At 46.2% G+C, this 20950-nt stretch overlaps 1 protein-coding gene across 2 annotated transcripts in view; it reads left to right on the top strand.

Annotated features, from left to right (window-relative positions):
• Positions 1 to 400: 400 nt before the first annotated feature.
• Positions 401 to 20950, top strand: part of LOC106593666 (AP-1 complex subunit sigma-2) — a 59496-nt gene continuing 38946 nt past the window's right edge. For both annotated transcript variants that reach the window (XM_045687245.1, XM_045687244.1), the window contains exons 1-2: positions 401 to 533; positions 9943 to 10121. In XM_045687245.1, the coding sequence (XP_045543201.1) occupies positions 9943 to 10121 (179 nt within the window). In that variant the 5' untranslated portion in view covers positions 401 to 533. The remainder of the gene's footprint in view (positions 534 to 9942; positions 10122 to 20950) is intronic.

Below are 20950 nucleotides of genomic sequence, written 5' to 3'. Positions count from 1 at the left end.
TTTGTGGCTGTGCTATCTAGTGGAAATATTGCTGTAGGTGTATTATGATGGTCGGTCACAAGGCGGCGCTGCTGCACTGAAAATGTCTTGACCACTTAGAAATATTATACTTTTTGTATTTCACATTGCATCTGAAACAAACTGTTGACAGACAGACACTTTTAGGCTACTATACTTTCATTTTATTAATTAGGAATTATGTAAAGCTTTATCGATATCTCAGATTTGAATCTTCAGACAACATTCGAGGATTACATTGTGGGAGATATAGTGATTGACGACCACAACAGTCTTGTCTGGAGATATTCTGAACCTGGACAGCCTAACGCGGCCATGATGTCAAAAAGATCCAGAGTAGGCGGGAATAACGGAGTTTATTGACCAATGAACAATCGTAAAAGCGCCCAGAGTCCAATGGTAAATGTAGTTGTCGTTTGACAACAGGAGCAGTAGACGGGTGAATACCAAACTATCAGACTGTGTATTGAGTGAAAGTACATCATTACCCCTAGAAGAATTTAACTCAGTGAAAGGTAAGTCGTCTCCGGCATGATATTGTTTTACTTTTAATATACATATTTTGAACTGTCCGCCTGTTTCTATCACTGACATAAAGTCCAAATATAACGTTTCTCCGTTATGTTGGTCAAGGCAGCACAAATGCGCTTCCATAGTCAAAGTCATAAACCCCGCTCATTTATACAATGTATCTTCTTAAAATTTGTTTTGAACATAACAGTAACCACACTGCTAACCTTATGCCTAACCTTAAATTAAGACCAAAAAGCCAATTTGAATTTTGTGTCTGTGAGTCTGACTTTGTGGCTATGGAAGCCAGTGGAAACCAGGTAGTGGCCGGTGGGGGAGAGACTAAACGGTCACGCTTGGAGTTGGGACGGATTTCAATCTGGCCCCAGCTAACTCATTCAATTATTTATGCTAATTTATGCTTGTTGCTCGAAACTTAAGCTGCCGATTTTAGCATGTCAATATTGGTGGTGCAAACTCAACCAATTTTTTTTTTAGATGCATGCCATCAAAGCCACTACAAAATATGTATTATTTTATTAGGCCTATGTGGCCTTAAAAAGGAGGGAAATACAATCACGAGGATCCACTTTTTATTGACTGTATGTTTGTTTATTCCATGTGTAACTCTGTGTTGTTGTTTGTGTCGCACTGCTTTGCTTTATCTTGGCCAGGTCGCAGTTGTGAATGAGAACTTGTTCTCAACTGGCCACCTGGTTAAATAAAGGTGAAAAAATAAAATAAAAATAAGCAGACAATGAAAGCTCTTACAATATTCAATGAGTACATTTCTCTAAAACTGTCTTTAGGCTACACGTGCACCACCAATTCAGAACTGTCAGCTAAGTTATGATGGGGAGAGGGAGTGCTAGTTATGATGGGGAGAGGGAGTGCTAGTTATGATGGGGAGAGGGAGTGCTAGTTATGATGGGGAGAGGGAGTGCTAGTTATGATGGGGAGAGGGAGTGCTAGTTATGATGGGGAGAGGGAGTGCTAGTTATGATGGGGAGAGGGAGTGCTAGTTATGATGGGGAGAGGGAGTGCTAGTTATGATGGGGAGAGGGAGTGCTAGTTATGATGGGGAGAGGGAGTGCTAGTTATGATGGGGAGAGGGAGTGCTAGTTATGATGGGGAGAGGGAGTGCTAGTTATGATGGGGAGAGGGAGTGCTAGTTATGATGGGGAGAGGGAGTGCTAGTTATGATGGGGAGAGGGAGTGCTAGTTATGATGGGGAGAGGGAGTGCTAGTTATGATGGGGAGAGGGAGTGCTAGTTATGATGGGGAGAGGGAGTGCTAGTTATGATGGGGAGAGGGAGTGCTAGTTATGATGGGGAGAGGGAGTGCTAGTTATGATGGGGAGAGGGAGTGCTAGTTATGATGGGGAGAGGGAGTGCTAGTTATGATGGGGAGAGGGAGTGCTAGTTATGATGGGGAGAGGGAGTGCTAGTTATGATGGGGAGAGGGAGTGCTAGTTATGATGGGGAGACGGAGTGCTAGTTATGATGGGGAGAGGGAGTGCTAGTTATGATGGGGAGAGGGAGTGAGGCACATGAGCTGCTAACAGCTACTCAACACACACGATGTATTATTTTCTTAGCTACAGCATACACATCTCCCTGGCAGATTACATCGTTTGCAGTGCCTTCGGAAAGTATTCAGACCACTTGACTTTTTCCACATTTTGTTACATTTCAGCCTTATTCAAAAATGTATTACATCATTTTTTTTACTCATCAATCTACACAGAATACCCCATAATGATAATAAAAATAAAAAAACGTTTTTTATTTTATTTTGGCAAATGTATTAAAAATAAAAAACAGATACCTTGTGCAGACCCTTTGCTATGATACTTGAAATTGAGCTCAGGTGCATCCTGTTTCCATGGTAATCCTGAAGACGTTTCTACAACTTGATTGGAGTCCACCTGTTAATTGGACATGATTTGGAAAGGCACACACCTGGTCCCACAGTTGACAGTGCATGTCAGAGCAAAAACCAAGCCATTAGGTTGAAGGAATTGTCTGTAGAGCTCCGAGACAGGATGTGTTGAGGCTCTGATCTGGGGGAAGGGTACCAAAACATTTCTGCAGCATTGAAGGTCCCCAAGAACACAGTGCCCTCCATCATTCTTAGTTGGAAGAAATTTGGAACCATCAAGACTCTTCCTAGAGCTGGCCGCCCGGCCGAACTGAGCAATCTGGGGAGAAGGGCCTTGGTCAGGGAGGTGACCAAGAACCCGGTGGTCACTCTGACAGAGCTCCAGAATTCCTCTGTGGAGATGGGAGAACCTTCCAGAAGGACAACCATCTCTGCAGCACTCCACCAATCAGGCCTTTATGGTAGAGTGGCCAGATGGAAGCCACTCCTCAGTAAAAGGCACATGACAGCCCGCTTGGAGTTTGCTCAAAGGCACCTAAAGACTCTCAGACCATGAGAAACAAGATTCTCTGGTCTGATGAAACCAAGATTGAACTCTTTGGCCTGAATGCCAAGTGTCACGTCTGGAGGCAAACTGGCACCATCCCTACGGTGAAGCATGGTGGTGGCAGCATCATGCTGTGGGGATGTTTTTCAGCCGCAGGGACTGGGAGACTAGTCAGGATTGAGAGAAAGATGAACGGAGCATTGTACAGTGAGATCCTTGATGAAAACCTGCTCCAGAGCACTCAGGACCTCAGACTGGGGCGAAGGTTCACCTTCCAACAGGAGAATGACCCTAACTACACAGCCAAGACAACGCAGGAGTGGCTTCGGGACAAGTCTCTGAATGTCCTTGAGTGGCCCAGCCAGAGCCCGGACTTGAACCCGATCGAACATCTCTGGAGAGACCTGAAAATAGCTGCTTAGCGACGCTCCCCATCCAACCTGACAGAGCTTGAGAGGATCTGCAGAGAAGAATGGGAGAAACTCCCCAAATACAGGTGTGCCAAGCTTGTGGCGTCATACCCAAGAAGACTCGAGGCTGTAATCGCTGCCAAAGGTGCTTCAACAAGCACTGAGTAAAAGGACTGAATACTTATGCAAATGTGATATTTAAAAAAGTAATGTAAATAAATTTGGCAAATTTAAAAAAAAGTTTTTGCTTTGTCATTATGGGGTATTGTGTGTAGATTGTTAAGGAAAAAAACTTTTTAAATACATTTTGGAATAATGCTGTAACGTAACAATGTGGAATAAGTCAAGGGGTCTGAATACTTTCTGAATACACTGTATGCAGCAGTATACAGGACATATTTTTGGACTCACCGTTGCTGTGCTCACATGAACGTGGCATGACGGTCTTTCTTGTGGGCTCACTTTGTCATCAAAGTCTGGCATTCTCTGGATTTATGGTGCTTTCAAGACAACTGAGAACTCTGAAAAAACAAGGTGGAATCATGACGTCAGTGATCTTCAGGTCAGAGCCTGAGTTCCTGACTTAGGATTCCGAGTTGGATGACCGTTCAAAACATACTTAACTAGTCCGAGCTCGTTTTTTTCCCCCAGAGTTCCCAGTCGTCTTGAATGCAATGAAGTCTGAGATTTCCCAGTTCTGAGTTTCCAGTTGTTTTAAACGCCGCAGATGTCATGCTGGAAGTCATGCAACCTTTTCTGGACCATTGTGTTGCGGGTGAATGTTTGTCCTTTTAAGCTTGGAAAAGAGACTCTTTCAGACCGATAATTTAAAATACTTGAACCCAGACTTGGGCCACACACCCTCTCCACTGAATAGCAGGCAGGGGAATCAAAATAGTGATTGCTTTGCAACGCTTGCAGTTAGCCATTGATTCCTTCCAAACCACTTATTGTTGAATTTGCAATTTCCGACTTATTGTGTACTGTTTATGTCCAATGGCCAACGAGCACCGATACATTTTTATCTATAATTTCTCTTCATTATTTCTCTTCATATGACAAGGATTAAAAAGGATTTGCCAGTAGATTGCCGACATTATTCATGATGATGACTGATTGTCTAGCTTGCTAGATAAGATTGTGAAAATATGATGTTGACATGATCAGTCCAATCAGAGCTACTGTAGATATAACGTGATTTGACGTAATTTTATTTGTGGCCAATGACCTTGAGCCTTCTTGGATGGGCACTTCTAATGTAAATCTATGGCAGTACCCAAGGGGGCTTGAACTGCCTAGTGTCAGAGTGTGTTCGCAACTGGTCGACGGAAGTCAGGTGCAGGAGAGCAGAGATGAGTGAACAGGTCCCACTTTATTCAGGCAGAGGAAAACAGCCGGACGCAACTGCATCATCACACTCCGGCCCAAGGAAAAAAACGATAAATACACAAATAGGTACAAATAACAAAACCACGGGTTACAACAATACCCGGCGCAAAACCAGCCCGTAGCGTCACACACGTAACGAACAAAACAATACCACACACAGACATGGGGGGGGGGGACGACAGATGATAATATACACGTAAAGTAATGAGGCGATGTAAACCAGGTTTTCGGGAAAACAAGACAAAACAAATGGAAAATGAAAGGTGGAGCGGCGATAACTAGAAGACCGGTGACGTCGAACGCCGAACGCCGCCCGAACAAGGAGAGGGACCGACTTCGGCGGGAGTCGTGACACCTAGCTCTCCCTGTAGATTTGGAGGTGACGTAGTGTCCTCGTGAGTGACAGAACACTGAGCCAATCAAGGAAACCTTTTTATTTACATTGTTTACAAACTGATATGTGACACGAATTAATGCAAATAGCATGGAAAACAGGAAGGGGGAAAAAAGGATGTTTTAGCTGCCTGTCACCCTGGCCTAATATTAGCTACTTCACTCTAAGGTACTGCATGCAGGACAGCAGCAAAGACAGTACTCTATGCGACAGCAGTGCACCGGGCAAGCGGGACTCAGGAGCGAAGGACACACTGAGCCCCTTGTTGCCGGCTTGCAGTGCAAACTCTCCCCATTGAGCAGCAGTAGGCTGTATGTATCATGGTGACCAGAGCTGTAAACTCTCCCCATTGAGCAGCAGTAGGCTGTATGTATCACGGTGACGAGAGCTGTAAACTCTCCCCATTGAGCAGGAGTAGGCTGCATCACGGTGACCAGAGCTGTAAACTCTCCCCATTGAGCAGCAGTAGGCTGCATCACGGTGACCAGAGCTGTAAACTCTCCCCATTGAGCAGCAGTAGGCTGTATCATGGTGACCAGAGCTGTAAACTCTCCCCATTGAGCAGCAGTAGGCTGTATGCATCACGGTGACCAGAGCTGTAAACTCTCCCCATTGAGCAGCAGTAGGCTGCATCACGGTGACCCAGAGCTGTAAACTCTCCCCATTGAGCAGCAGTAGGCTGCATCACGGTGACCAGAGCTGTAAACTCTCCCCATTGAGCAGCAGTAGGCTGCATCACGGTGACCAGAGCTGTAAACTCTCCCCATTGAGCAGCAGTAGGCTGCATCACGGTGACCAGAGCTGTAAACTCTCCCCATTGAGCAGCAGTAGGCTGCATCACGGTGACCAGAGCTGTAAACTCTCCCCATTGAACAGCAGTAGGCTGTATGTATCACAGGGACCAGAGCTGTAAACTCTCCCCATTGAGCAGCAGTAGGCTGTATGTATCACGGTGACCAGAGCTGTAAACTCTCCCCATTGAGCAGCAGTAGCCTGCATCACGGTGACCCAGAGCTGTGAACTCTCCCCATTGAGCAGCAGTAGGCTGTATCATGGTGACCAGAGCTGTAAACTCTCCCCATTGAGCAGCAGTAGGCTGTATGTATCACGGTGACCAGAGCTGTAAACTCTCCCCATTGAGCAGCAGTAGGCTGCATCACGGTGACCCAGAGCTGTAAACTCTCCCCATTGAGCAGCAGTAGGCTGATGCATCACGGTGACCAGAGCTGTAAACTCTCCCCATTGAGCAGCAGTAGGCGTGTATCACGGTGACCAGAGCTGTAAACTCTCCCCATTGAGCAGCAGTAGGCTGATGTATCACGGGGACCAGAGCTGTAAACTCTCCCCATTGAGCAGCAGTAGGCATGTATCATGGTGACCAGAGCTGTAAACTCTCCCCATTGAGCAGCAGTAGGCTGATGCATCACGGTGACCAGAGCTGTGAACTATCCCCATTGAGCAGCAGTAGGCTGTATCACGGTGACCAGAGCTGTAAACTCTCCCCATTGAGCAGCAGTAGGCTGTATGTATCACGGTGACCAGAGCTGTAAACTCTCCTCATTGAGCAGCAGTAGACTGTATCATGGTGACCAGAGCTGTAAACTCTCCCCATTGAGCAGCAGTCGGCTGCATCACGGTGACCAGAGCTGTAAACTCTCCCCATTGAGCAGCAGTAGGCTGTATCATGGTGACCAGAGCTGTAAACTCTCCCCATTGAGCAGCAGTAGGCTGTATGTATCACGGTGACCAGAGCTGTAAACTCTCCCCATTGAGCAGCAGTAGGCTGTATCATGGTGACCAGAGCTGTAAACTCTCCCCATTGGCTGTGAGACACACGATTTGACCCTCTTCTCACGCTCTCAAGGCACCTCTCTTATATCTCACGCATTGAAAAATACTGCTTTTATTTTTCGAATTAGTTCATTGTATTGTCAGAGCGTTAACTTTTCAACTGTGCTCCAAATCGTAGCATCTGCGCCTGCAATTTAATATCATGAGCAGAACCTACAGACAGACCTTCAGTATGTTGTGGTTTGGTGATTGGCATTTAGGCTGTGGCAACGAGAAGGCAGCAGACAGACCTTCAGTATGTTGTGGTTTGGTGATTGGCATTTAGGCTGTGGCAACGAGAAGGCAGCAGACAGACCTTCAGTATGTTGTAGCAGGTTTGGTAGGGTGACCTGATTTTTAGATATGATTTGTAGATATGAAAATCGTTTAGTCAAACAGATTGTGAACCCAAAAGTGTACGTTTGGTTCTAGAGGGGGGACAAAAAATATAAAAATAATTTGGTTAGGGTTTAGGGGCAGATTTATGTAATCTCGTTTTCAGGAGATTTTATTACCTACGCCACACTATACTATAGTACACTACACCAGTCCTATGAACAATACACTATACTATATTATATTACACTACACCAGTCCTATGAACAATACACTACACTGTATTACACTACACCAGTCCTATGAACAATACACTATACTATATTACACTACACTATACTATACTATATTATACTATACTATACTACATTACACTACACTATACTATAGTACGCTATACTATATTATAGTACACTACACTATACTATATTACACCACACTATACTATATTACACTACACTATACTATAGTACGCTATACTTTATTATAGTACACTACACTATGTTATAGTACACTACACTATATTATAGTACACTATACTGTATTACACTACACCAGTCCTATGAACAATACACTATACTATATTATATTACACTACACCAGTCTTATGAACAATACACTACACTATATTATAGTACACTACAATATACTATATTATAGTACACTATACTACACTATATTACACTACACTATACTATAGCACACTATACTATATTATAGTACACTACACCAGCCCTATGAACAATACACTACACTATATTACACTACACCAGTCCTATGAACAATACACTATACTATATTACACTACACTATATTATAGTACACTATACTACACTATACTATAGTACACTACACTATACTATACTATATTATACTATACTACATTACACTATACTATACTATAGTACGCTATACTATATTATAGTACACTACACTATACTATATTACACCACACTATACTATACTATATTACACTACGCTATACTATACTATAGTACGCTATACTATATTATAGTACACTACACTATGTTATAGTACACTACACTATATTATAGTACACTATACTATATTACATTACACCAGTCCTATGAACAATACACTATACTATATTATATTACACTACACCAGTCCTATGAACAATACACTACACTATACTATACTACGCTATACTATATTATAGTACACTATACTATATTACACCACACTATACTATACTATATTACACTACACCAGTCCTATGAACAATACACTACACTATATTACACTACACCAGTCCTCTGAACAATACACTATATTACACTACACCAGTCCTATGAACAATACATGACGGGACAAGGTGCCCTTACAGTCCTCTGAACAATACATGATGGGCAAGGTGCCCTTACAGTCCTCTGAACAATACATGACGGGGCAAGGTGCCCTTACAGTCCTCTGAACAAAACATGACAGGCAAGGTGCCCTTACAGTCTTCTGAACAATACATGACGGGCAAGGTGCCCTTACAGTCCTCTGAACAATACATGACGGGGCAAGGTGCCCTTACAGTCCTCTGAACAAAACATGACAGGCAAGGTGCCCTTACAGTCTTCTGAACAATACATGACGGGCAAGGTGCCCTTACAGTCCTCTGAACAATACATGACGGGGCAAGGTTCCCTTACAGTCCTCTGAACAATACATGACGGGCAAGGTGCCCTTACAGTCCTCTGAACAATACATGACGGGGCAAGGTGCCCTTACAGTCCTCGGAACAATACATGACGGGGCAAGGTGCCCTTACAGTCTTCTGAACAATACATGACGGGGCAAGGTGCCCTTACAGTCTTCTGAACAATACATGACGGGCAAGGTGCCCTTACAGTCCTCTGAACAATACATGACGGGCAAGGTGCCAACAATACATGACGGGGCAAGGTGCCCTTACAGTCCTCTGAACAATACATGACGGGGCAAGGTGCCCTTACAGCCCTCTGAACAATACATGACGGGGCAAGGTGCCCTTACAGCCCTCTGAACAATACATGACGGGGCAAGGTGCCCTTACAGCCCTCTGAACAATACATGACGGGGCAAGGTGCCCTTACAGTCCTCTGAACAATACATGACGGGCAAGGTTCCCTTACAGTCTTCTGAACAATACATGCCGGGCAAGGTGCCCTTACAGTCCTCTGAACAATACATGATGGGCAAGGTGCCCTTACAGTCCTCTGAACAATACATGACGGGGCAAGGTGCCCTTACAGTCCTCTGAACAATACATGACGGGGCAAGGTGCCCTTACAGTCCTCTGAACAATACATGACGGGGCAAGGTGCCCTTACAGTCCTCTGAACAATACATGACGGGGCAAGGTGCCTTTACAGTCCTCTGAACAATACATGACGGGGCAAGGTGCCCTTACAGTCCTCTGAGCAATACATGACGGGGCAAGGTGCCCTTACAGTCCTCTGAACAATACATGACGGGCAAGGTCCCCTTACAGGGGCTTTTTGTGTTTGGTTGAAGGGGCATTTGTGTTTGGATCCCTCCTTGTCTCTCCTCTCCTCCCTGTCTCCACTAATATCCCTCCTGGTCTCTCCTCCTCCCTGTCTCCACTAATATCCCTCCTTGTCTCTCCTCTCTTCCAGATGCAGTTCATGCTGCTGTTCAGTAGGCAGGGGAAGCTGCGTCTCCAGAAGTGGTATGTTCCTCTGTCTGATAAGGAGAAGAAGAAGATTACCAGAGAGCTGGTCCAGACAGTTCTGGCCAGGAAACCAAAGATGTGTTCATTTCTGGAGTGGAGAGACCTCAAGGTTGTTTACAAGAGGTGAGTAGAGATAGAGCTCAAGCACGTTGTTCCCTACAGTTGAATTCGGAAACATACACTTAGGTTGGAGTCATTAAAACTCGTTTTTCAGCCACTCCACAAATTTCTTGTTAACCTCTATGGGTTAACCTCTATGGGCTAGCGATAATATTCCGCCCGGGAAATCGTTTTTTATTACAAAGAGAGTGAAAGTAAAATCATGCTATCCCCTCATGCACGAGCCTCAGTCTAATGGCCCTCTGATAGAGCACTTGCCAAACGCGCTAATGTGTTTCAGCCTGGGGATGGAATTACATCGTTCAGCTTTTTCCCGCCTTCTGAGAGCCCATGGGAGCCGTAGGAAGTGTCACGACACCATTCAAACAGTTTTAGAAACTTTAGGGTGTTTTCTATCCAAAGCCAATAATTATATGCATATTCTAGTTACTGGGCAGGAGTAGTAACCAGATTAAATCGGGTACGTTTTTTATCCGGCCGTGCAAATACTGCCCCCTAGCCCCAACAGGTTAACAAACTATAGTTTTTGGCATGTCGGTTACGACATCTACTTTGTGCATGACACAAGTCATTTTTCCAGCAATTGTTTACAGACAGATTATTTCACTTATAATTCACTGTATCACAATTCCAGTGGGTCAGAAGTTTACATACACTAAGTTGAATGTGCCTTTAAACAGCTTGGAAAATTCCAGAAAATGATGTCGGCTTTAGAAGCTTCTTATAGGCTAATTGACATCATTTGAGTCAATTGGAGGTGTATCTGTGGATGTATTTCAAGGCCTACCTTCAAACTCAGTGCCTCTTTGCTTGATATCATTGGAAAATCAAAAGAAATCACCCAAGACCTCAGAAAAGAAATTTAGGACCTCCACAAGTCTGGTTCATCCTTGGGAGCAATTTCCAAACGCCTGAATGTTAATCTGTACAAACAATAGTACGCAAGTAAAACACCAAGGGACCACGTAGCCATCATACCGCTCAGGAAGGAGACGCGTTCTGTCTCCTAGAGATGAACGTACTTTGGTGCAAAAAGGTCAAAACAATCCCAGAACAACAGCAAAGGACCGTGTGAAGATGGAGGAAACCGGTACAAAAGTATCTATATCCACAGTAAAACGGGTCCTATATCGACATAACCTGAAAGGCCGCTCAGCAAGGAAGAAGCCACTACTCCAAAACCGCCATAAAAAAGCCAGACTACGGTTTGCAACTACACACGGGGACAAAGATCGTACTTTTTGGAGAAATGTTCTCTGGTCTGATGAAACAAAAAATAGAACTGTTTGGCCATAATGACCATCGTTATGTTTGGAGGAAAAATGGGGAGGATTGCAAGCCTCAGCATCATGTTGTGGGGTGCTTTGCTGCAGGAGGGACTGGTGCACTTCACAAAATAGATGGCATCATGAGGAAGGAAAATTATGGGGATATATTGAAGCAACATCTCAAGACATCAGTCAGGAAGTTAAAGCTTAGTCGCAAATGGGTCTTCCAAATGGTCAATGACCCCAAACAAACTTCCAAAGTTGTGGCAAAATGGCTGAAGGACACCAAAGTCAAGGTATTGGAGTGGCCATCACAAAGCCCTGACCTCAATCTTATAGAAAATTGGTGGGAAAAGGCAGTGTGGAGTGCTATTGAGATTGCATCATCTGTGGATCTGTTGGGGCGGTATACGAATTGGAATGGGTCTAGGGTTTCTGGGATAATGGTGTTGATGTAAGCTATGACTAGCCTTTCAAAGCACTTCATGGCTACCGACGTGAGTGCTACGGGGCGGTAGTCAAATAGGTAAGTTACCTTTGCTTTCTTGGGCCCAGGGACTATGGTGATCTGATTGAAATATGTCGGTATTACAGACTCGGTCAGGGAGAGGTTGAAAATGTCAGTGAAGACATTTACATTTACATTTAAGTCATTTAGCAGACGCTCTTATCCAGAGCGACTTACAAAATGGTGCATTCACCTTATGATATCCAGTGGAACAACCACTTTACAATAGTGCATCTAAATATTTTAAGGGGGGGGTTAGAAGGATTACTTTATCCTATCCTAGGTATTCCTTAAAGAGGTGGGGTTTCAGGTGTCTCCGGAAGGTGGTGATTGACTCCGCTGTCCTGGCGTCGTGAGGGAGCTTGTTCCACCATTGGGGTGCCAGAGCAGCGAACAGTTTTGACTGGGCTGAGCGGGAACTGTGCTTCCTCAGAGGTAGGGGGGCCAGCAGGCCAGTGGTGGATGAACGCAGTGCCCTTGTTTGGGTGTAGGGCCTGATCAGAGCCTGAAGGTATGGAGGTGCCGTTCCCTTCACAGCTCCGTAGGCAATCACCATGGTCTTGTAGCGGATGCGAGCTTCAACTGGAAGCCAGTGGAGAGAGCAGAGGAGCGGGGTGACGTGAGAGAACTTGGGAAGGTTGAACACCAGACGGGCTGCGGCGTTCTGGATGAGTTGTAGGGGTTTAATGGCACAGGCAGGGAGCCCAGCCAACAGCGAGTTGCAGTAATCCAGACGGGAGATGACAAGTGCCTGGATTAGGACCTGCGCCGCTTACTGTGTGAGGCAGGGTCGTACTCTGCGAATGTTGTAGAGCATGAACCTACAGGATCGGGTCACCGCCTTGATGTTAGAGGAGAACGACAGGGTGTTGTCCAGGATCACGCCAAGGTTCTTAGCACTCTGGGAGGAGGACACAAGGGAGTTGTCAACCGTGATGGCGAGATCATGGAACGGGCAGTCCTTCCCCGGGAGGAAGAGCAGCTCCGTCTTGCCGAGGTTCAGCTTGAGCTGGTGATCCGTCATCCACACTGATATGTCTGACAGACATGCAGAGATGCGATTCGCCGCCTGGTTATCAGAAGGGGGAAAGGAGAAGATTAATTGTGTGTCGTCTGCATAGCAATGATAGGAGAGACCATGTGAGGATATGACAGAGCCAAGTGACTTGGTGTATAGCGAGAATAGGAGAGGGCCTAGAACAGAGCCCTGGGGGACACCAGTGGTGAGAGCGCATGGTGCGGAGACAGATTCTCGCCACGCCACCTGGTAGGAGCGACCTGTCAGGTAGGACGCAATCCATGCGTGGGCCGCGCCGGAGATGCCCAACTCGGAGAGGATGGAGAGGAGGATCTGATGGTTCACAGTATCAAAGGCAGCGGATAGGTCTAGAAGTATGAGAGCAGAGGAGAGAGAGTTAGCTTTAGCAGTGCGGAGAGCCTCCGTGACACAGAGAAGAGCAGTCTCAGTTGAATGCCCAGTCTTGAAACCTGACTGATTAGGATCAAGAAGGTCATTCTGAGAGAGATAGCAGAAGAGCTGGCCAAGGACGGCACGTTCAAGAGTTTTGGAGAGAAAAGAAAGAAGGGATACTGGTCTGTAGTTGTTGACATCGGAGGGATCGAGTGTAGGTTTTTTCAGAAGGGGTGCAACTCTCGCTCTCTTGAAGACGGAAGGGACGTAGCCAGCGGTCAAGGATGAGTTGATGAGCGAGGTGAGGAAGGGGAGAAGGTCTCCGGAAATGGTCTGGAGAAGAGAGGAGGGGATAGGGTCAAGTGGGCAGGTTGTTGGGCGGCCGGCCGTCACAAGACGCGAGATTTCATCTGGAGAGAGAGGGGAGAAAGAGGTCAAAGCACAGGGTAGGGCAGTGTGAGCAGGACCAGCGGTGTCGTTTGACTTAGCAAACGAGGATCGGATATCGTCAACCTTCTTTTCAAAATGGTTGACGAAGTCATCCGCAGAGAGGGAGGAGGGGGGGAGGGGGAGGAGGATTCAGGAGGGAGGAGAAGGTAGCAAAGAGCTTCCTAGGGTTAGAGGCAGATGCTTGGAATTTAGAGTGGTAGAAAGTGGCTTTAGCAGCAGAGACAGAAGAGGAGAATGTAGAGAGGAGTAAGTGAAAGGATGCCAGGTCCGCAGGGAGGCGAGTTTTCCTCCATTTCCGCTCGGCTGCCCGGAGCCCTGTTCTGTGAGCTCGTAGTGAGTCGTCGAGCCACGGAGTAGGAGGGGAGGACCGAGCCGGCCTGGAGGATAGGGGACAGAGAAAATCAAAGGATGCAGAAAGGGAGGAGAGGAGGGTTGAGGAGGCAGAATCAGGAGATAGGTTGGAGAAGGTTTGAGCAGAGGGAAGAGATGATAGGATGGAAGAGGAGAGAGTAGCGGGAGAGAGAGAGCGAAGGTTGGGACGGCGCAATACCATCCGAGTAGGGGCAGAGTGAGAAGTGTTGGATGAGAGCAAGAGGGAAAAGGATACAAGGTAGTGGTCGGAGATTTGGAGGGGAGTTGCAATGAGATTAGTGGAAGAACAGCATCTAGTAAAGATGAGGTCAAGCGTATTGCCTGCCTTGTGAGTTGGGGGGGAAGGTGAGAGGGTGAGGTCAAAAGAGGAGAGGAGTGGAAAGAAGGAGGCCGAGAGGAATGAGTCAAAGGTAGACGTGGGGAGGTTAAAGTCACCCAGAACTGTGAGAGGTGAGCCATCCTCAGGAAAGGAACTTATCAAGGCATCAAGCTCATTGATGAACTCTCCAAGGGAACCTGGAGGGCGATAAATGATAAGGATGTTAAGCTTGAAAGGGCTGGTAACTGTGACAGCATGGAATTCAAATGAGGAGATAGACAGATGGGTCAGGGGAGAAAGAGAGAATGTCCACTTGGGAGAGATGAGGATTCCAGTGCCACCACCCCGCTGGCTCGATGCTCTAGGGGTATGCGAGAACACGTGGGCAGACGAAGAGAGAGCAGTAGGAGTAGCAGTGTTATCTGTGGTAATCCATGTTTCCGTCAGCGCCAGGAAGTCTAGGGACTGGAGGGTAGCATAGGCTGAGATGAACTCAGCCTTGTTGGCTGCAGACCGGCAGTTCCAGAGGCTGCCGGAGACCTGGAACTCCACGTGGGTCGTGCGCGCTGGGACCACCAGGTTGGAGTGGCAGCGGTCACGCGGTGTGAAGCGTTTGTATGGCCTGTGCAGAGAGGAGAGAACAGGGATAGACAGACACATAGTTGACAAGCTACAGAAGTGTTGTTTCTTTTATTATTGTCTCCTGTGTCTTTAGAGAACTGTTTCACTTTGATATCCTTTTTCTTCTGTCCTGATTTTCTCTTTCTTTTCTTCTGTTAACTAGATATTCTTTGTTGTTCTTCGTTAGCTAGCTAGCTTCTTCCAGAAGAGTCCCTAGCAACTGCTTAGCAACTGGTAAACAATTCAGCTAGCTAAGATAACTACAATTTTAGACAATTGCCAGTTGGTCCGCGTGCTCTGAGTACACATCCTGGTAATGTGGCTGTCCCTGCTGACTTGTAAATGTTGACCTGTTTAAAGGTCTTGATCACATTGGCTACAGAGAGTGTGATAACACAGTCGACCGGAACAGCTGGTGCTCTCATGCATGCTTCAGTGTTGCTTCCCTGGAAGCGAGCATAAAAGGCATTTAGCTTGTCTGGTAAGCTCACGTCACTGGGCAGGTCGCTGCTGGGTTTCCCTTTGTAGTCCATAATAGTTTGCAAGCCCTGCCACATCTGACGAGCGTCAGAGCTGGTGATGTAGGATTCAATCTTAGTTCTGTATTGACACTTTGCCTGTTTGATGGTTCGTCTGAGGGCATAGTGTCCGGTTTAGTGTCCCGCTCCTTGAAAGCGTCAGCTCTAGCCTTTAGCTCAGTGCGGATGTTGCCTGTAATCCATGGCTTCTGTTTGGGATATGTACGTACGGTCACTGGGGACGACGCTGTCGATGCACTTATTGATGAAGCCGATGACTGAGGTGGTGTACTCCTCAATGTCATTGGATGAATCCCAGAACATATTCCAGTCTGTGCAGCAAAACAGTCCTATAGCAGAGCATCCGCTTCATCTGACCACTTCCGTATTGAGCGTGTCACTGGTACTTCCTGCTTTAATTTTAGCTTGTAATCAGGAGGAAAGAATTATGGTCAGATTTGCCAAATGGAGGGAGAGCTGTGTGTGGAGTAAAGGTGGTCTAGAGTTTTTTTTCCCCCTCTGGTTGCACGTGACATGCTGGTAGAAATGAGGTAAAACAGATTTAAGTTTGCCTGCATTAAAGTCCCCGGCCCCTAGGAGCTCTGCTTCTGGATGAGCGTTTTCCTGTTTACTTATGTCCTTATACAGCTGGTTGAGTGTGGTCTTGGTGCCAGCATCTGTTTGTGGTGGTAAATAGACGGCTATGAATATTATTACATTTGACATTTTAGTCATTCAGTAGACGCTCTTATCCAGAGCGACTTACAGTAGTGAATGCATACATTTCATAAATGTTTTCCCCCTGTACTGGTCCCCCGTGGGAATCGAACCCACAACCCTGGCGTTGCAAACACCATGCTCTACCAACTGAGCCACACGGGACCTATAGATAAACTCTCTTGGTAGATAGTGTGGTCTACAGCTTATCATGAGGTACTCTACCTCAGGTGAGCAATATCTCGAGACTTCTTTAATATTAGACATCGCGCACCAGCTGTTATTGACAAATAGACACACACCCCCACCCCTCGTCTTACCGGACCTGGCTGTTGTATCTTGCCGATGCACGGAAAACAGCCCTGCTCCCACTCAGCCCAGTCCAAGCTCTTCTCTGTCCTGGCACCCCAATGGTGGAACCAGCTTCCCCCTGAAGCTAGGACAACAGCGTCCCTGCCCATCTTCCCCCTGAATCTAGGACAACAGAGTCCCAGCTCATCTTCTGTTCGTAGCTGCTCAGTGCACGGAAAACCCAGCCAGCTATATATTCTCTGTGTCTTCGTTCAGCCACAACTCGGTGAAACATAAGACATTACAGTTTTTAATGTCTCGTTGGTAGGATAGTCTCGATCATAGATCATCCAGTTTATTTTCCAGCGATTGCACGTTGGCCAATAGAACGGATGGTAAAGGCGGTTTACCCACTCGCTGACGAATTCTCAGAAGGCACCCCGACTTCCTGTATTTCTGTCTTTTCTTCATGCGGATGACGGGGATTTGGGCCTGGTCTTGGGGGAAGCAGTATATCCTTCGTGTCGGACTCATTAACGAAAAAAATCTTCGTCCAGTTCAAGGTGGGTAATCGCTGTTCTGATGTCTAGAAGGTCTAGAAGGTCAAAAGAGACGGTAGCAGCAACATTATGTACAAAATAAGTTACAAACAGAATAGCACAGTTGGTTTGGAGCCCGTAAAACGGCAGCCATCCCCTCCGGCGCCATTTTGTAAAATACCAGTTTAAAGTCCAAAAGACGGCCCCTTACATATCCCCAATCCCCAATCACTACCCAGAGGCATTGGAATATATTTTTTAGACCAGGGGAAAGAGTGCCTCTTACTGGCCCTTCACTTCCGGCAGCATCTGGTCTCCCATACAGGGACCGACCAGGACCGACCCTGCTCAGCTTCAGAGGGAAGTCAGCAGTGGTATGCTGCTGGTAGACATACAGTGCATCTGGAAAGTATTCAGACCCCTTGACTTTTTCCACATTTTGTTAGGTTACAGCGTTGTTCTAAAAATGGATTAAATAAAACATTTTCCTCATCAATCTATACACACTACCCCATAATGACAAAGCGAAAACGGGTTGTAATTTATTTTTGCAAATGTACACTACCGGTCAAAAGTTTTAGAACTCATTCAATGGTTTTTCTTTATTTTTACTATTTTCTACATTGTAGAATAATAGTGAAGACATCAAAACTATGACATAACACACATGGAATCATGTAGTAACCAAAAAAGTGTTAAACAAATCAAAATATATTTAATATTTGCGATTCTTCAAATAGCTACCCTTTGCCTTGATGACAGCTTTGCACACTCTTGGCATTGTCTCAACCAGGTTCATGAGGTAGTCACCTGGAATGCATTTCAATTAACAGGTGTGCCTTGTTAAAAGTTAATTTGTGGAATTTCTTTCCTTCTTTATGCGTTTGAGCCAATCAGTTGTGATGTGATAAGGTAAGGGGGGGGTAAACAGAAGATAGCCCTATTTGGTAAAAGACTAAGTCCATATTATGGCAAGAACAGCTCAAATAAGCAAAGAGAAATGACAGTCCATCATTACTTTAAGACATGAAGGTCAGTCAATATGGAACATTTCAAGAACTTAGAAAGTTTCTTCCAAGTGCAGTCGCAAAAACCATCAAGTGCTATGATGAAACTGGCTCTCATGAGGACAGACACAGGAATGGAAGACCCAGAGTTACCTCTGCTGCAGAGGATACGTTCATTAGGGTTAACAGCATCAGAAATTGCAGCCCAAATAAATGCTTCACAGAGTTCAAGTAACAGACACATCAACTGTTCAGAGGAGACTGCGTGAATCAGGCCTTCATGGTCGAATTGCTGCAAAGAAACCACTACTAAAGGACACCAATCATAATAAGAGACTCACCTGCACGAAGAAACATGAGCAATGGACATTAGATCGGTGGCAATTTGTCCTTTGGTCTGGAGTCCAAATTCACGATTTTTGGTTTCAACTGCTGTGTCTTTGTGAGACGCGGTGTGGGTGAACGGATGATCTCTGCATGTGTATTTCTCACCGTAAAGCATGGAGGAGGAGGTGTTATGATGTGGGGGTGCTTTGCTGGTGACACTGTCTGTGATTTATTTAGAATTCAAGGCACACTTAACCAGCATGGCTACCACAGCATTCTGCAGCGATACACCATCCCATCGGGTTTGCGCTTAGTGGGACTATCATTTGTTTTTCAACAGGACAATGGCCCAACACGCCTCCAGGCTGTGTAAGGGCTATTTGACCAAGAAGGAGAGTGATGGAGTGCTGCATCAGATGACCTGGCTTCCACAATCACCCGACCTCGACCCAATTGAGATGGTTTGGGATGAGTCAGACCGCAGAGTGAATTAAATGCAGCGAACAAGTGCTCAGCATATGTGGGAACTCCTTCAGGACTGTTGGAAAAGCATTCCAGGTGAAGCTGGTTGAGAGCATGCCAAGAGTGTTGTGGTGGATGAATCAGAATTAGTTGGGTAACATAGATAATGAAGATGTCTTATCTGCATAATATGTTGATGTGATATACTTGTTATTAGAATGTATCCCTTCAGACTCTGGTGTTGGCAGTTGCACTTCTTCCCTCAGCTGGGGCCTAGTCAACTGGGGCTCAGTCACCTGGGGCCCAGAGAGGGTTAGAGGTCAGGCCTGTCTTTTACATGTCTCTGGTGCTATGCAGAATATCAGAAAGTGAAGAGGACAGAATGGAACATTGTCTTCATATGTGAATGTGTCTTTACCTATTCTAAACCATGTGAAGGCATGGCGTGATTAATAGGGAACCAATTACTTGTCTCCACAATGTCTGTGCGCAAGTCACTCCCTCCTTTTCTATTGGGGGGAGGTGTATGGCAGTGTCTGGAACCATTGTATGTCCTCTCTGATGTTGCATTTATCTTGGGATAGTGTATGACTTAGAGACTCACTCCCCTCAATGAGCTTGTCCAGGAGTGGGGTCAAGAAGGGGTTTTACTTGAGATGGGAGTATCTAGAGTTGACAATTGATTTATGCCATTGGATGAGTTGGTGTTTTTGTGCTAGGAGTAACAGGAACAAGATAGCAACCTCGTCTTAGGGACCAAACAGAACGATAATTTATAGCGAATGTTATCTGGCTACGGGATACTCCTTTCTCATTTATAAAGTTTCACTTTGTGAACTGGTCCTAATATCTGTGATTTATGTCGACTAGGGGGTGGATCTTTGCTATAAAAGATCTCAGTAGCCATTGTTTTATCACTCTCAACAGTTCATTAGAAATAGGGAATCGTTGAAAGTCAATGCTTTTGCAAAGCTCTTATTATTAAAGATGTAGTTTAAGTATAACTCTGACTGGTGTGTGAAGTTTGTAACTCTCCTCATTTGATAATAAAGAAATGAACCACCACAGGGTGCAAAGCTGTCATCAAGGCAAAGGGAGGGTATTAGATGAATCTCAAATAGAAAATATATTTTGATTTGATTAACACTTTTTTTGGTTATGATTCCATATGTGTTATTTCAGTTTTGATGTCTTCGCTATTATTCTACACACATTCAAAACAACGCAGGAGTGGCTTCGGGACAAGTCTCTGAATGCTGACGAGAGAGGAGAGGATAGGCAGAGGGGAGAAGAGGCAGAGGATAGGATAGGAGAGGGGAGGGGGAGAGGCAGAGGATAGGAGAGGGGAGGGGGAGAGGCAGAGGATAGGGGAGGGGGAGAGGCAGAGGATAGGGGAGGGGAGAGGCAGAGGAGAGTCAGATGAAGGGAGAGGCAGAGTCAGATGAAGGGAGAGGAAGAGTCAGATGAAGGGAGAGGCAGAGGGGCAGGGAGGAGGAGAGGGAGAGGCAGAGGGGAGAATAGAGGGAAGAGGGGAGGAGGACAGGGGAGGAGAGGCAGATGAAGGGAGAGGAGAGTCAGATGAAGGGAGAGGCATAGGAGGGAGGAGAGGCAGGGGGGCAGGGAGGAGAAGAGGGGAGAGGAGAACAGGGGAGAGGTAGAGGGGAGAGGGAGAGGAGAGGGGATGAGGAGAGGAGATGGAGAGGCAGAGGGGAGAATAAAGGGAGGAGGACAGGGGAGTGGAGAGGTAGGGGAGTGGCAGAGCGGAGAAGAGGAGTGGAGGAGAGGGGAAGGGAGAGTCAGAGAAGATAGTGAAGAGGCAGAGGAGAGGGGTGAGGGAGGAGGGGAGAGAGTGACAGACAGAGCTTTGCCAACAGTGTCATACGAACTTCATCCCTCTCACCTCCTTCATCTCGACAGACTCGGCTCTGTCCTGTCACCTCCACAGAATCGGCTCTGTCCTGTCACCTCGACGGACTCGGCTCTGTCCTGTCACCGCGACGGACTCGGCTCTGTCCTGTCACC

The sequence above is a fragment of the Salmo salar genome, chromosome ssa10, assembly GCF_905237065.1.
Source record: "Salmo salar chromosome ssa10, Ssal_v3.1, whole genome shotgun sequence".
Lineage (NCBI taxonomy): Eukaryota > Metazoa > Chordata > Actinopteri > Salmoniformes > Salmonidae > Salmo > Salmo salar.
The sequence above is the reverse complement of the archived record's forward strand: the minus strand, read 5'-3'. Positions and strand labels throughout refer to the sequence as shown.